This window comes from Daphnia pulex, chromosome 8, assembly GCF_021134715.1.
Source record: "Daphnia pulex isolate KAP4 chromosome 8, ASM2113471v1".
Classification (NCBI taxonomy): Eukaryota; Metazoa; Arthropoda; class Branchiopoda; order Diplostraca; family Daphniidae; genus Daphnia; species Daphnia pulex.
Window position 1 is genome coordinate 9269113 of NC_060024.1, and position 15129 is coordinate 9284241.

The 15129-nt window shown below is 38.5% G+C and overlaps 5 protein-coding genes across 5 annotated transcripts; 3 read left to right on the top strand and 2 right to left on the bottom strand.

The window, feature by feature from the left end:
* Nucleotides 1–653: 653 nt before the first annotated feature.
* Nucleotides 654–1894, top strand: LOC124199325. The gene is made up of 3 exons (XM_046595139.1): nt 654–778; nt 958–1222; nt 1283–1894. Exons 1-3 carry the CDS (start codon nt 714–716, stop codon nt 1796–1798), a joined length of 846 nt encoding a protein of 281 aa, XP_046451095.1. The 5' UTR covers nt 654–713; the 3' UTR covers nt 1799–1894.
* A 1358-nt stretch (nt 1895–3252) lies between these two features.
* On the bottom strand, nt 3253–4019 carry LOC124199327 (prefoldin subunit 2-like). The gene is made up of 3 exons (XM_046595141.1): nt 3775–4019; nt 3552–3675; nt 3253–3488 (listed from the first exon to the last, which is right to left on the bottom strand). Exons 1-3 carry the CDS (start codon nt 3930–3932, stop codon nt 3306–3308), a joined length of 465 nt encoding a protein of 154 aa, XP_046451097.1. The 5' UTR covers nt 3933–4019; the 3' UTR covers nt 3253–3305.
* A 243-nt stretch (nt 4020–4262) lies between these two features.
* Nucleotides 4263–6038, top strand: LOC124199324 (aurora kinase-like). Its single transcript, XM_046595138.1, has 8 exons — nt 4263–4414; nt 4485–4557; nt 4689–4874; nt 4956–5090; nt 5153–5311; nt 5389–5562; nt 5649–5801; nt 5879–6038. Exons 2-8 carry the CDS (start codon nt 4490–4492, stop codon nt 5916–5918), a joined length of 915 nt encoding a protein of 304 aa, XP_046451094.1. The 5' UTR covers nt 4263–4414; nt 4485–4489; the 3' UTR covers nt 5919–6038.
* A 127-nt stretch (nt 6039–6165) lies between these two features.
* Nucleotides 6166–8631, bottom strand: LOC124200621. Its single transcript, XM_046596891.1, has 3 exons — nt 8477–8631; nt 7997–8291; nt 6166–6175 (listed from the first exon to the last, which is right to left on the bottom strand). Exons 1-3 carry the CDS (start codon nt 8490–8492, stop codon nt 6166–6168), a joined length of 321 nt encoding a protein of 106 aa, XP_046452847.1. The 5' UTR covers nt 8493–8631.
* A 1121-nt stretch (nt 8632–9752) lies between these two features.
* Nucleotides 9753–11588, top strand: LOC124199323 (aurora kinase-like). Its single transcript, XM_046595136.1, has 8 exons — nt 9753–9958; nt 10020–10095; nt 10233–10418; nt 10500–10634; nt 10697–10855; nt 10933–11106; nt 11193–11345; nt 11424–11588. Exons 2-8 carry the CDS (start codon nt 10025–10027, stop codon nt 11461–11463), a joined length of 918 nt encoding a protein of 305 aa, XP_046451092.1. The 5' UTR covers nt 9753–9958; nt 10020–10024; the 3' UTR covers nt 11464–11588.
* Nucleotides 11589–15129: the final 3541 nt, after the last annotated feature.

Consider the following 15129-nt stretch of genomic DNA (forward strand, 5'->3'; position numbering starts at 1 on the left):
GTCACTGCAAAAAACTTGTTATAGCAATTCAACACATTTTTCCAACAGTTCAAGGAGAGTAATATTATTTTTAGCTATTACAGGAAACAATGCTCTTCTTAGCGCTTGAAAAAAATCTTTTTATCTCTCAGCCTGTATTCCCTGTGCTGCTCTGAAAATGTTGTAGTTTGTAGTTAAGGCAGAGCAATAGATGCCTGGTTAAGGGCATGCTCGATTTTTTATATTCAAATTAATTTAAGTGATGTAAAACTTTGTTAAATGGTTACATGTTCCTTACTAGCTTCATGTTGTATAATCGGCAACTTGCGCTTGTTGTTCCTTCTTTACAGCAATACATATAAACTGCCGCAAGACGCGCTAGACGTTTCTAGAGCAGTGACAAATATTATTGCAAATATTTACTCGCACACATATTCACTTGTGGTTTTGCTCAAAAGCACGTATTTGGTTAAATATGAAATATTGTATCCCATCTAACTTTGCTATTCTTCTCTGTATTTGTGTATCCTTGAATGCTATATTTATATTCTTGAAAATACATATGTGGTTAATCGAAACATCTGGTGCATCCCGTCGACCTCACCACAAACAGATCTTTATACAAGTTTTCGTTGGTAAAATTTCCTGTTAGTGATACTTTAAAGCAACCTGAAAAGACGTAAGACCATTAGTATACCTTTAGATTTATTGAACAGTTCACCCTTTTCCGCGCGATGGCTTCAAAAAACAGATTTGCGTTGTTCATAGGAACCTTCGTTGCTACTATTTTCTTAAACATGTGAGAAAAATGTGAATGTATTACAACTTCATTAAAGCAATTTGATTTGTTTCTTTTTTCATACCACATGTCTTATTACAATTTTTCTCTCTTTAAACTAGTTGCGCAATTCATTTATGATAAATTGATTATGCAAACTTTTTAAAAAATTGTATTGGTTCTTACGATATTTTGCACAGATTACCTAATATAAGCGTAAATGGCGGTATCACGCGCTATGGTGTGCCATTTACGATAGATTCATACGGCGTCGAAAGATCTTTCGAACCTTTCAAACTGCAACCTAGATTATACCTGAATGTCACTTATGATATTTATGAAGTAGACCCGACAGTGCCTCCCACCGAGAGGGCAGAGATAATGCTAGAAGATGATATGCTTAACAATTCAAAATTGAAAATTACTTGGGATATCGCTGTGTCAACCAATCCTACCTACAATTCAGTAAGTTTCGCACTACAAATTTAAAATTAACAACAAAAAAAAACTGATCATTGTTTACAGGAGCAATTGGCTGCCTATGCATACTCGATGTCTGAACCTGAATATCTGTACATTGCGTTTAATGACGAAACAAGCGCATTTCGGGATGATTCAAATTACTATACATATTACTACAAGGGATTTTACGGACTTCTCTTGCTGGCGTGTCAAGATTATGACTTCGAACTTTACAGAGGGGTGAATTACACAGTTCCGGCCGAAGTGAATCAATACATTCGCTTCAATCGATTTTTGTCATCAAGTAAAAATTTGGAAATAGCTCAAAAATATGCTAACTCCTCTACGGGACAAGGGACGATATTTGTAATCCAAGGAACTAAACACGCTAATCACATTGCACCATACAGCACTGTCCCAGAAGACGAAGAGTACCTTATTTCCCAAGATGCGCAGTTCTTTGTAACAGATGTTGGAACAATGGTGTATCCTGATGGAAATGAGGCTATTCAAGTTACAATGTCTTTGGTCCCTTACACAACTGACAACAATATTTTTGTTGATTTGTCTAGAAAATAATCAAATTTCAAAAGGCAAACATTATTTCATTTAATCAACAGTTTTTAACATTAAATTGGCATATGTTAACATCTGAAATAAACAGCAGAAACAATATCTATCAAAATAAAATCCTCTTTGCGCTATGTCGTTTAGCAACACAACTTACCTCCTTTTCCAAACAATACTGAAGTGCCGTTAGTTTATACAAAGGTTCAGATTTTGTGGCATAATCTACCGAAACAACTTGTTCACGTACTTGTTTTCTAGTAACCAAGGATATTGATTTGTCCGTAACAACTTCAAATGTGAAGTGCTCAGACCGGCTAAGACCAGTTTCCTCACAAATGTTTCTGTTCTTCAAAATATTATTGCGTACCAATTGGAGGAAATCAAAGGAATAGCGACATGCTCATGCCCAATTCAGCTACGATTGTTTCCCCTCCTCCTATTGCCCTGATAGTTGACTGCTACAAATTCCATCGTTGCTTTTTACAACTTATAGACGGAGATTCACGATTGGCAAGCAACTAGCAAGTAGGGAAAGTAGAAGACCATCAAAATTTGAATAATTCCACAGAATTTGGGAACACGAATTATTTTTTAAAAATTACTTGATATTTTAAACAGTTAAATACGAGACACAAATCAACACACAATTTCTAGTGGATATAATTATCACTTGGATTTAAGTTTAAATTTACTACGAACGTTTTATGAAGATGTGTTTTGAAGTTACAGAAATCATTCTCATCCTTAGTGCTATTCGCAGAGAGGATAGGCTCACTCTAAAAGAAACGATGACTGTAAGAAGTTGTCTTGTTCACTAATTCAGTTTCTTTAAGAAAGTCCCGGTAAAAAAAAAAATAATAATAAAATCCTTGGTTGGCTGGCTTAATCTATTTAGATAGTAAGCCGCGAGCAGACAAAGAAAGAGAGCAAACTTACGATGAGAATTTAACCTGACATCGAGACCAATTCCCACACATCGTCGTCGAATCGTTTTGGTGTATACTGCATAAGTAGACTGTCTAGACCAACTTTTCACCTAGAAAATAAATTAAATATTTTGATCACCATTGTTTACTTATCTGTAAAACAAATTTTACGGAGAACTGCGCCAAAGCAATTTTGTGGGGAACACTTTTGACTTTTCAAATATTACACACAAACTAAACAGTTCGCAGCAGCAAAAATTATTGGTTTAAAATCCGGTGTGATCTCAAATCCATATGATTTTATAGCGTTGTCGCTCTTCGGAGAAACCAGAGATAAACTAAGTTATTGTGCATTCAATAGAAATCTAATAGAATAATTCCTGCTAGTAATTCATAAATACATCAAAAGTTAGAATAGCTAAGCTTCTTAAAAGCTTTCTTGGTAAATCACACAGATTGTTTAGTACTCTAACCTTCCATTAGGATAGTAGAGCAGATGAAAGTATTAGATTCATAAAAATAAGCAAAAGCAAAACATATGTTTTCTGATTTTTCTTCAGCAGCAGAGCATACAAAACAAGGTATATCAGTTAAGGTTTGGTGCCCACCAAAACCCCCTGATTGGCAACTTTATTTTCTCCTTCATTATCAGGAGCTGTAGATGGGAGTTCATTTTGATTTCGTATCCTGATATTATTCTTTTCCTTGAAGTCATTAATTTCTTGTCCCTTGGTGGAAATTTGATTATTGAGAACTTCAATTACTTTAGTCATCTATATAAAAAATAAATTGTAATTAAAATTACAACCAAATAATACAATATGAAAACAAGTTACCTGGTCCCTGTTTGATGTCAGTGCAGGCAGAACTTCTTTGACAGTTCGTTCAACTAGTACTCCACCAACCATGCGAAAGCACTTCCTGTCTTCATCCACATTTTGAAGGGTTTCTATTACTAGTCTGAGTAAGAAAAAAAATATGACATAGTTAATAGTAGGAGTAAATTATCCTCTACACGCTATGGAAGTCTGTTTATAAAGTGAAACCGGTAAAACTTACTTGTGCTCGTTTAGATCCATTTCGAGCTCAGATAATTTACTAGCTAGTTGTCTCTGTTCAGTTCGTAATCTTTGAAATCCTTGGATGACTTCTTCATTCGATTTGCTAACATTTTTCGGAGCATTTTTAGCTTGCTTTTTGCTTCCGTCAGTCGCCATTTTTTACGTATCAAAAGCACTAAGCAGCAGACAAACTTCAGGCTATTCTACTTCCTACCCTCCTAGTTCCTATTTGAGACTAGCGGTAGAATGTAGCGAAGTCGACGATCGACGATTGTCGAAATTGACTTAGGCCTATTTGCAGATTGCAGAGCACCGAGAACAATAATCGTCTTAATGATAATGAAATAATTTAATAATAAATTAGTCTTAGACACGAAGACGAAGTCTATAGAAAATCTGAGAAAAACGACAAACGGAGGAGGCGAAAATATTTCCATAATACCATCATACCGGCAACGCCGGTTGTTCTGCCGTTTGAATATTTTCCCATTTGTCCAAAACCGTCCAGTAGCAGCAGCACCGTAGTAGACCACGGTTTAGGGTTTTAGAGTTTAGAAGTTTAGACATTGGTATACAGGTATATACAATTACAACACATTTTGAAAATTTAGACCAATCTAAACGTTTTTTACGAAAATGTAAGTGAATAAGTAAGTTTGAACTTCGTGTTTTTGTAAATGTTTCATGTTTTGATTTTGAAATTGACAGATAACATGGAAACCAAGCAGCCACTTAAAGAGAACTCTTCAAACCAACCTACTGTTAAGTTGGAAAACTCAAAGTATGTTAGAATTTTTTGTTTTTCAGAATCCAACAAAGTGTTTCTCATTTATCTTCTTGACTTAAATATTTTAATTGTGGCATTAATCTTCCAAATCATGTGTGTTTCTCTGCTTGTTTGTTTCAACCCAGATGGAGTCTTGATAACTTCGAAATTGGCCGTCCTCTTGGTAAAGGGAAGTTTGGAAATGTGTACTTGGCTAGAGAAATCAATACCAAATACATTGTAGCCCTGAAGGTTTTGTTTAAATCTCAACTACAAAAATGTCAGATGGAACACCAGTTGAGACGTGAAATTGAAATCCAGTCACATTTACGGTACATACTAATGAGATCACATGTTTTATGGAAAATTTATATCACTAATGCACATCAACCTTTTCTGCGACTCTACTGTAGACATCCCAATGTTTTACGCATGCACGGATATTTTTATGATGAAACTCGTATTTACCTCATCTTGGAATTCGCCGCAAATGGAGAAATGTACAAGTACCTGAAACGCCAACCCAATGGCCGTTTTTCTGAACCACAGTAAATTTTTTAAAATAACAGAAACATAAGTTCTGTGGAAAATAATTTACCCCTATTTTTAGGACGGCCAATTACATGGCTCAGCTAGCTGATGCATTGATATACTGTCACGCGCGGAAAGTAATCCACCGAGATATTAAGCCAGAAAATCTTTTACTAGGATTTCATGGAGAAATTAAAATAGCCGATTTTGGTTGGTCCGTCCATGCTCCTTCGTCTAGGTAAAGTAAAATATGATTGTTTAGTGTAGAACCAAACAAATCGAAGTTATTTATGTTATATTGTTTTTGTTCAATAGGCGTACAACCATGTGCGGGACATTGGATTATTTAGCCCCCGAAATGGTAGAAGGGCGCTCTCACGACGAACGTGTAGATTTGTGGACTCTTGGTATTCTTTGCTACGAATTCTTAGTGGGATCACCTCCTTTTGAAGAGGAAAAGCAAGATCTCACTTACCGCCGTATTTGCAAGTATTAATTTTATCGCATAATTTGCCAATGTGGTTAAGAGGCATTCTAAGCGTTTACATTTTCCATGCCATAAATTCGTATTGTAGAGTTGACTTGAAATTTCCAGCACATCTCTCTACTGGAGCGAAAGACTTGATTGCTAAATTACTCAAACCACGAGCAGAAGATCGTATCCCTCTACGAAAATTACTTGAACATAGCTGGATTCTACAGCACCTTTCAGACGAAGTTCGATCCAGGTATGATTTTTTTTTTATTTCATTTTAACACTCGTCCTCAAATATATTTGTGACACATTACGTGTGTATTTCATCAGGTTACCGACTTTCCAGATAATGCAACCCAACAAAGCATAAACTTTGATATTTAATGGAACCATACATTTTTAAAGTAAAATTTTCAATTTGTAACTTTGATTCCCGATTGCCTTTATCTCTTCTCTCATTTATGTAATACAATAAATACTTTTCATAAATGCTGCTCGCACGTAAGTTATTAATGGCTAAGTTTATCATTCACATTATTACATCAAATATTATGCAAATTTGTACTAAGTTCGCCAGTCATCCTTTACATCCAATTCTTTCTCTATTCTGTTTCCAGTTACATCATCCTAGTAAATGTTAAAGGATGTAATTTTAATAAGAATTTGAATTATCCACTATAGAAAAAATTCACAATTGAAATTTATTTAATTATTTTAAAATGACATTTATTTTTTAAGCATCTAAAATTAGCTGCTAACGACGAAAGTAAGTTTTATTCATTGAATGAGTTCAAGAAAATCCCTAATTGAAAATTACCCGTCAAGTTAACTACAATGAATAAAAAAACTAGATTTTCAATAGAGCATCAGTCGTGAATCCCTTTCTAACTGGCAGTAATGATTAGATTTGTAATAAATTATGAGTGAGAATCCATTTTATTATAGCACAATAAACTACGCGGTAGGTACAACACCAGATAAATATTAAACATTCAAACAATAGATTTTACGAAGAATACTTCAAATAGTTGAGAAAAAACAGAATATGCTTCAAAGCACAACTGAGAAAGGACAAAGCTTAGTAATATATATGAAGGAGCAGACGTGGTTGTGGTTTAGTAGGTTGGCTCAGAGTAGTACTTCGGGGCTGCGGTGTAATAAACCGGAGCGGCAGCTGTGGTGGTGTAGTAAGTTGGCTCAGCGTAGTATTTGGGGGCCTCGGTGTAGTAAACTGGGGCAGCAGTAGTAGTGGTGTAGTAAGTCGGCTCAGCGTAATACTTCGGGGCCTCGGTGTAGTAAACTGGTGCAGCAGTAGTTGTGGTGTAGTAAGTTGGCTCAGCGTAGTACTTTGGTGCCTCGGTGTAGTAAACTGGAGCAGCAGTTGTGGTGGCGTAGTAAGTTGGCTCAGTGTAGTACTTTGGCGCCTCGGTGTAGTAAACTGGAGCAGCAGTTGTGGTGGTGTAGTAAGTCGGCTCAGTGTAGTACTTCGGGGCTTTGGTGTAGTAAACTGGGGCAGCAGTAGTAGTGGTGTAGTAAATCGGCTCAGTGTAGTACTTTGGTGACTCGGTGTAGTAAACTGGAGCAGCAGTTGTGGTGGTGTAGTAAGTCGGCTCAGCGTAGTACTTCGGGGCTTCGGTGTAGTAAACTGGGGCAGCAGTTGTGGTGGTGTAGTAAGTCGGCTCAGTGTAGTACTTTGGTGCCTCGGTGTAGTAAACTGGAGCAGCAGTTGTGGTGGTGTAGTAAGTCGGCTCAGCGTAGTACTTCGGGGCTTCGGTGTAGTAAACTGGGGCAGCAGTAGTAGTGGTGTAGTAAGTCGGCTCAGTGTAGTACTTTGGTGCCTCGGTGTAGTAAACTGGAGCAACAGTTGTGGTGGTGTAGTAAGTTGGCTCAGTGTAGTACTTTGGAGCCTCGGTGTAGTAAACTGGAGCAGCAGTTGTGGTGGTGTAGTAAGTTGGCTCAGTGTAGTACTTTGGAGCCTCGGTGTAGTAAACTGGAGCAGCAGTTGTGGTATAGTAAGTCGGCTCAGTGTAATACTTCGGGGCTTCGGTGTAGTAAACTGGGGCAGCAGTAGTAGTGGTGTAGTAAGTCGGCTCAGTGTAGTACTTTGGTGCCTCGGTGTAGTAAACTGGAGCAGCAGTTGTAGTGGTGTAGTAAGTCGGCTCAGTGTAATACTTCGGGGCCTCGGTGTAGTAAACTGGAGCAGCAGTAGTAGTGGTGTAGTAAGTTGGCTCAGCGTAGTACTTTGGTGCCTCGGTGTAGTAAACTGGAGCAGCAGTAGTAGTGGTGTAGTAAGTTGGCTCAGCGTAGTACTTTGGTGCCTCGGTGTAGTAAACTGGAGCAGCAGTAGTAGTGGTGTAGTAAGTTGGCTCAGCGTAGTACTTTGGTGCCTCGGTGTAGTAAACTGGAGCAGCAGTAGTAGTGGTGTAGTAAGTTGGCTCAGCGTAGTACTTTGGTGCCTCGGTGTAGTAAACTGGAGCAGCAGTAGTAGTGGTATAGTAAGTTGGCTCAGCGTAGTACTTTGGAGCCTCGGTGTAGTAAACTGGAGCAGCAGTTGTAGTGGTGTAGTACTTCGGGGCTTCGGTGTAATAAACTGGAGCAGCAGTTGTCGTTGTAGTGTAACTCTGAGCGTACGAATAACTTCCACTTCGTTTCTGCAATTCCATGGCTTCACCCATAAGCCCGGCGTTGACCATGGAAGGAATAACTCCCAGGATTGCACATAATAAGACCAGTTTCATTGTAACTGAAATTCAATAGGATAATAAGTTTAGAGTTTAGTCATTGACAACATCTGGGTTAAAGAAGACCAAATGACCACAAAAGAATGCATCAACGGAACAACCAGATTTTAACGTGTAAAATAATTCTGCATTTAATCAATAACAATTCTCGCAAAACAAAATCTAAATTTGAGTTTTAAAAGTTTACCTTTAATAAACCCCATAATGCTGCCTTCGTGAGACTTGCTGCTTACTGAGTGAGAAGATGGAGCAGTCTGCTGATGATTGGAATGAACGCCACGGTTTATATACCTGACCTGAGACAACCTTGGCTTATTACGCTCCTAGGAACAATGGAGCCCTGAAGGTGTGATCCCTACCTTCTCCAATACCTCGGGCACTGTGTCCTTGATATCACTTGATGTCTCGATATAACTTGAATTAAGTACGTTTCGTTTCCAATTATTTTACTGTTTTATCCAGTTTTCCGTCTTCTCTCTATCTTATGAAATTAATACCACGCCATTTGGTAATTACATAACTATAAAAATCCATCCACATACCATCCAAATGCTTTTAATTGTCAGTGGTATGCAAAAAGTCAATTATAATTAGTGTTCAAATGAATTGAATGCAATCTTCTTCTGTCTGATATGATTTTATAGGCTTATTGAATATGTAGAGATGGACATCGGATAACTAGTATTGGTTTCCATTTGCACTTGTAAATCCTGTAAATCATCTAACATTGCTGAAGTAAACCTTCGATGAATATGTGCTAGGCAGTCTTTCAGATATTAAACTGAAATCAATCAAATCTCATCGAATCAATTTAATCGTAAATCAGGCATTTATTGCCATACCTACAAGTCTACAACACATTTTCTTAAGGTGGAGTGAAATTAAAAAATTCTATTGTGTAACGCGCGCGTTTATTGGCAGGCAGATTGATTCCTACATAAAGTGAAATAAAATCAGTTTAGGAGTGTAATAGAACGTTGTATTTTTGCCGCTTTTTTTGGTACTGAATAAAGAATGAAAAAACAATACACGCATTTGATCAATATGTTAAACCGGAGAAAATGAATTTGTGTTTTTTGTTTTTGCGAATTTTTGAATATTAGCATCAGAGGATTGGGACCCAATAGAGAGCCCAAGCACGAAAGCATAGTGAAATATTAGATATGATTATAAATTGACACCAAGATGTAGTTACGATAGATCGGACAGCACCCATTTTTTGATAAATTCAATACTAAGAAAAGCTGACCAAAGCCAAACGGTAAAAAATTTAACCATTTTGGAAGGCTATCTCTTTTTGTTTTTTTGTTGTTGTGCGTTGCAAAAAGGAAGAATAGGCTAATTATTAAAAAAACACATTTTTCTTTTAAGGCATAGAGTTTTGTCTCTCGCATAAGTTTTTTCTTAACAAAGAAAGTGGTTTTTTTTTGCATTTCACGCCGACTTTGGCAACCTGTCACGCTTAGACGCGGCCACTCTGGCGGACCAGACGTGACTTTTTAGACTCCCCCCAACCCCCTCTCATATTCCAGGCTTCCAGCTACAATCCTTTTGCCAATAACAGTATGATACAATCATTGTAGGCTGGCTCCTGGAAAGACCACGGTTTAGGGTTATAGAGTTTAGACATTAAATTACAACACATTTAATTGCATTACATTGCGAATAAGTAAGTTTGAACTTTGTGTTTTTGTAAATGTTTCATGTTTTGATTTTGAAAAATTTGACAGATAACATGGAAACCAAACAGCCACTTAAAGAGAACTCTTCAAACCAACCTACTGTTAAGTTGGAAAACTCGAAGAAGTATGTTATAATTTTTTGTTTTTCAGAACAGTTTTCCAACAAAGTGTTTCTAATTTATCTTCTTGACTTAAATATTTTATTGTGGCATTAATCTTCCCAAATGATGTGTGTTTCTCTGCTTATTTGTTTCAACCCAGATGGAGTCTTGATAACTTTGAAATTGGCCGTCCTCTTGGTAAAGGGAAGTTTGGAAATGTGTACTTGGCTAGAGAAATCAATACCAAATACATTGTAGCCCTGAAGATTTTGTTTAAATCTCAACTACAAAAATGTCATATGGAACACCAGTTGAGACGTGAAATTGAAATCCAGTCACATTTACAGTACATACTAATGAGATCAATGTTTTATGGAAAATTTATATCACTAATGCACATCAAAACTTTTCTGCAACTCTGCTGTAGACATCCCAATGTTTTACGCATGCACGGATATTTTTATGATGAAACTCGTATTTACCTCATCTTGGAATACGCCGGAAAGGGAGAAATGTACAAGTACCTGAAACGCCAACCCAATGGCCGTTTTTCTGAACCACAGTAAATTTTTAAAAATAACAGAAACATAAGTTCTGTGGGAAATTAATTACCCCTATTTTTAGGACGGCCAATTACATGGCTCAGCTAGCTGATGCATTGATATACTGTCATAAATGGAAAGTAATCCACCGAGATATTAAGCCAGAAAATCTTTTACTAGGAATTCGTGGAGAAATTAAAATAGCAGATTTTGGTTGGTCCGTCCATGCTCCTTCGTCTAGGTAAAGTAAAATATGATTGTTTAGTGTAGAACCAAACAAATCGAAGTTATTTATGTTATATTGTTTTTGTTCAATAGGCGTGAAACCATGTGTGGGACATTGGATTATTTAGCCCCCGAAATGATAGAAGGGCGCTCTCACGACGAACGTGTAGATTTGTGGACTCTTGGTATTCTTTGCTACGAATTCTTAGTGGGATCACCTCCTTTTGAAGAGAAAAAGCAAGATCTCACTTACCACCGTATTTGCAAGTATTAATTTTTTCGAATAATTTTCCAATGTGGTTAAGAGGCATTCTAAGCGTTTTCATTTTCCATGCCATGATTTCGTATGGTAGAGTTGACTTAAAATTTCCAGCACATCTCTCTACTGGAGCGAAAGACTTGATTGCTAAATTACTCAAACCACGAGCAGAAGATCGTATCCCTCTACGAAAATTACTTGAACATAGCTGGATTCTACAGCACCTTTCCGACGAAGTTCGATCCAGGTATGATTTTTTTAAATAATTTTATTTAAAACTCGTCTTCAAATATAATTGTGACGCATTACGTGTGTATTTCATCAGGTTACCGACTTTCCAGATAATGCAACCCAACAAATCATAAACTTTGATATTTAATGGCAATCTAACCATAAATTTTTAAAGTAAAATTTCAATTTGTAAATTCCATTCCCGATTGCTTTTATCTCTTCTCTCAATTATGTAATACAATAAATACTTTTCATAAATGCTGCTCGCACGTAAGTTATTAATGGCTAAGTTTATCATTCACGTTATTACATCAAATATTATGCAAATTTATACTAAGTTCGCCAGTCGTCCTTTACATGCTATTCGTTCTCTATTTTGTTTCCCGTTACATCATCCTAATAAATGTTAAAGGATTTAATTTTAAAAAGAATTTGGATTATCCTTTATGGAAAAAAATCACAATTGAAATTTATTCAATTATTTTAAAATTACATTTATTTTTTAAGCATGTATAAAATAGCTGCTAACGACGAAAGTAAGTTTTATTCATTGAATGAGTTCAAGCAAAAAGCAAATCCCTAACAGAAAGTTCCGTGGAAATTATTACAATGAATCAAAAACTAGATTTTCAATAGAGCATCAGTCGTGGATCTCTTTCTAACTGGCAGTAATGATTAGATTTGTAAGAAATTATGAGTAAGAATCTATTTTATTATAGCACATCAAAACTACGCGGTAGGCACAACACCAGATAAATATTAAACAATCAAACAATTGATTTAACGAATAATACTTCAAATAGTTGAGAAAAAACAAATATCTCCACATGCTTCAAAGCACAACTGAGATGGGAAAAAGCATAGTATTATATATGAAGGAGCGACGTGGTAGTGGTTTAGTAGGTTGGCTCAGAGTAGTACTTCGGGGCTGCGGTGTAATAAACCGGAGCGGCAGTTGTGGTGGTGTAGTAAGTCGGCTCAGTGTAGTACTTCGGGGCTTCGGTGTAGTAAACTGGGGCAGCAGTAGTAGTGGTGTAGTAAGCCGGCTCAGTGTAGTACTTTGGTTTCTCGCTGTAGTAAACTGGAGCAGCAGTTGTGGTGGTGTAGTAAGTCGGCTCAGCGTAGTACTTCGGGGCTTCGGTGTAGTAAACTGGGGCAGCAGTAGTAGTGGTGTAGTAAGCCGGCTCAGTGTAGTACTTTGGTTTCTCGCTGTAGTAAACTGGAGCAGCAGTTGTGGTGGTGTAGTAAGTCGGCTCAGCGTAGTACTTTGGTGCCTCGGTGTAGTAAACTGGAGCAGCAGTAGTAGTGGTGTAGTAAGTTGGCTCAGTGTAGTACTTTGATGCCTCGGTGTAGTAAACTGGAGCGGCAGTTGTGGTGGTGTAGTAAGTTGGCTCAGCGTAATACTTCGGGGCCTCGGTGTAGTAAACTGGAGCAGCAGTAGTAGTGGTGTAGTAAGTTGGCTCAGTGTAGTACTTTGATGCCTCGGTGTAGTAAACTGGAGCGGCAGTTGTGGTGGTGTAGTAAGTTGGCTCAGCGTAATACTTCGGGGCCTCGGTGTAGTAAACTGGAGCAGCAGTAGTAGTGGTGTAGTAAGTTGGCTCAGCGTAATACTTCGGGGCCTCGGTGTAGTAAACTGGAGCAGCAGTAGTAGTGGTGTAGTAAGTTGGCTCAGCGTAGTACTTTGGTGCCTCGGTGTAGTAAACTGGGGCAGCAGTAGTAGTGGTGTAGTAAGTTGGCTCAGCGTAATACTTCGGGGCCTCGGTGTAGTAAACTGGGGCAGCAGTTGTGGTGGTGTAGTAAGTCGGCTCAGCGTAGTACTTTGGTGCCTCGGTGTAGTAAACTGGGGCAGCAGTTGTGGTGGTGTAGTAAGTTGGCTCAGTGTAGTACTTTGGTGCCTCGGTGTAGTAAACAGGAGCAGCAGTTGTGGTGGTGTAGTAAGTCGGATCAGTGTAGTACTTCGGGGCTTCGGTGTAGTAAACTGGGGCAGCAGTAGTAGTGGTGTAGTAAGTCGGCTCAGTGTAGTACTTTGGTGCCTCGGTGTAGTAAACTGGAGCAGCAGTACTAGTGGTGTAGTAAGTTGGCTCAGCGTAATACTTCGGGGCCTCGGTGTAGTAAACTGGGGCAGCAGTAGTAGTGGTGTAGTAAGTCGGCTCAGCGTAATACTTCGGGGCCTCGGTGTAGTAAACTGGGGCAGCAGTTGTGGTGGTGTAGTAAGTCGGCTCAGCGTAGTACTTTGGTGCCTCGGTGTAGTAAACTGGGGCAGCAGTTGTGGTGGTGTAGTAAGTTGGCTCAGCGTAATACTTCGGGGCCTCGGTGTAGTAAACTGGAGCAGCAGTAGTAGTGGTGTAGTAAGTTGGCTCAGCGTAATACTTCGGGGCCTCGGTGTAGTAAACTGGGGCAGCAGTAGTAGTGGTGTAGTAAGTCGGCTCAGCGTAGTACTTTGGTGCCTCGGTGTAGTAAACTGGAGCAGCAGTTGTAGTGGTGTAGTAAGTCGGCTCAGCGTAATACTTCGGGGCCTCGGTGTAGTAAACTGGAGCAGCAGTAGTAGTGGTGTAGTAAGTCGGCTCAGCGTAGTACTTTGGTGCCTCGGTGTAGTAAACTGGAGCAGCAGTTGTAGTGGTGTAGTACTTTGGTGCCTCGGTGTAGTAAACTGGAGCAGCAGTTGTGGTGGTGTAGTAAGTCGGCTCAGCGTAATACTTCGGGGCTTCGGTGTAGTAAACTGGGGCGGCAGTAGTAGTGGTGTAGTAAGTTGGCTCAGCGTAGTACTTTGGTGCCTCGGTGTAGTAAACTGGAGCAGCAGTTGTAGTGGTGTAGTACTTCGGGGCTTCGGTGTAATAAACTGGAGCAGCAGTTGTAGTGGTGTAGTACTTCGGGGCTTCGGTGTAATAAACTGGAGCAGCAGTTGTCGTTGTAGTGTAACTCTGAGCGTACGAATAACTTCCACTTCGTTTCTGCAATTCCATGGCTTCACCCATAAGCCCGGCGTTGACCATGGAAGGAATAACTCCCAGGATTGCACATAATAAGACCAGTTTCATTGTAACTGAAATTCAATAGGATAATAAGTTTAGAGTTTAGTCATTGACAACATCTGGGTTAAAGAAGACCAAATGACCACAAAAGAATGCATCAACGGAACAACCAGATTTTAACGTGTAAAATAATTCTGCATTTAATCAATAACAATACTCGCAAAACAAAATTTAAATTTGAGTTTTAAAAGTTTACCTTTAATAAACCCCATAATGCTGCCTTCGTGAGACTTGCTGCTTACTGAGTGAGAAGATGGAGCAGTCTGCTGATGATTGGAATGAACGCCACGGTTTATATACCTGACCTGAGACAACCTTGGCTTATTACGCTCCTAGGAACAATGGAGCCCTGAAGGTGTGATCCCTACCTTCTCCAATACCTCGGGCACTGTGTCCTTGATATCACTTGATGTCTCGATATAACTTGAATTAAGTACGTTTCGTTTCCAATTATTTTACTGTTTTATCCAGTTTTCCGTCTTCTCTCTATCTTATGAAATTAATACCACGCCATTTGGTAATTACATAACTATAAAAATCCATCCACATACCATCCAAATGCTTTTAATTGTCAGTGTGGTATGCAAAAAGTCAATTATAATTAGTGTTCAAATGAATTGAATGCAATCTACTTCTGTCTGATATGATTTTATAGGCTTATTGAATATGTAGAGATGGACATCGGATAACTAGTATTGGTTTCCATTTGCACTTGTAAATCCTGTAAATCATCTAACATTGCTGAAGTAAACCTTCGATGAATATGTG

Bases quoted from the DNA above. Each gene is read 5' to 3' on its own strand.
- LOC124199325 (XM_046595139.1), top strand. From the start codon at position 714: ATGGCTTCAAAAAACAGATTTGCGTTGTTCATAGGAACCTTCGTTGCT. The intron at 779-957 runs GTGAGAAAAATG...TATTTTGCACAG, and splicing joins GCTACTATTTTCTTAAACAT to ATTACCTAATATAAGCGTAA. The intron at 1,223-1,282 runs GTAAGTTTCGCA...CATTGTTTACAG, and splicing joins CCAATCCTACCTACAATTCA to GAGCAATTGGCTGCCTATGC.
- LOC124199324 (XM_046595138.1), top strand. From the start codon at position 4,490: ATGGAAACCAAGCAGCCACTTAAAGAGAACTCTTCAAACCAACCTACT. The intron at 4,875-4,955 runs GTACATACTAAT...ACTCTACTGTAG, and splicing joins GAAATCCAGTCACATTTACG to ACATCCCAATGTTTTACGCA. The intron at 5,312-5,388 runs GTAAAGTAAAAT...TTTGTTCAATAG, and splicing joins GTCCATGCTCCTTCGTCTAG to GCGTACAACCATGTGCGGGA.
- LOC124199327 (XM_046595141.1), bottom strand. From the start codon at position 3,932: ATGGCGACTGACGGAAGCAAAAAGCAAGCTAAAAATGCTCCGAAAAAT. The intron at 3,676-3,774 runs GTAAGTTTTACC...TTTCTTACTCAG, and splicing joins ATGGATCTAAACGAGCACAA to ACTAGTAATAGAAACCCTTC. The intron at 3,489-3,551 runs GTAACTTGTTTT...TTTTTTATATAG, and splicing joins TGACATCAAACAGGGACCAG to ATGACTAAAGTAATTGAAGT.
- LOC124199323 (XM_046595136.1), top strand. From the start codon at position 10,025: ATGGAAACCAAACAGCCACTTAAAGAGAACTCTTCAAACCAACCTACT. The intron at 10,096-10,232 runs GTATGTTATAAT...GTTTCAACCCAG, and splicing joins AAGTTGGAAAACTCGAAGAA to ATGGAGTCTTGATAACTTTG. The intron at 10,635-10,696 runs GTAAATTTTTAA...CCCTATTTTTAG, and splicing joins GGCCGTTTTTCTGAACCACA to GACGGCCAATTACATGGCTC.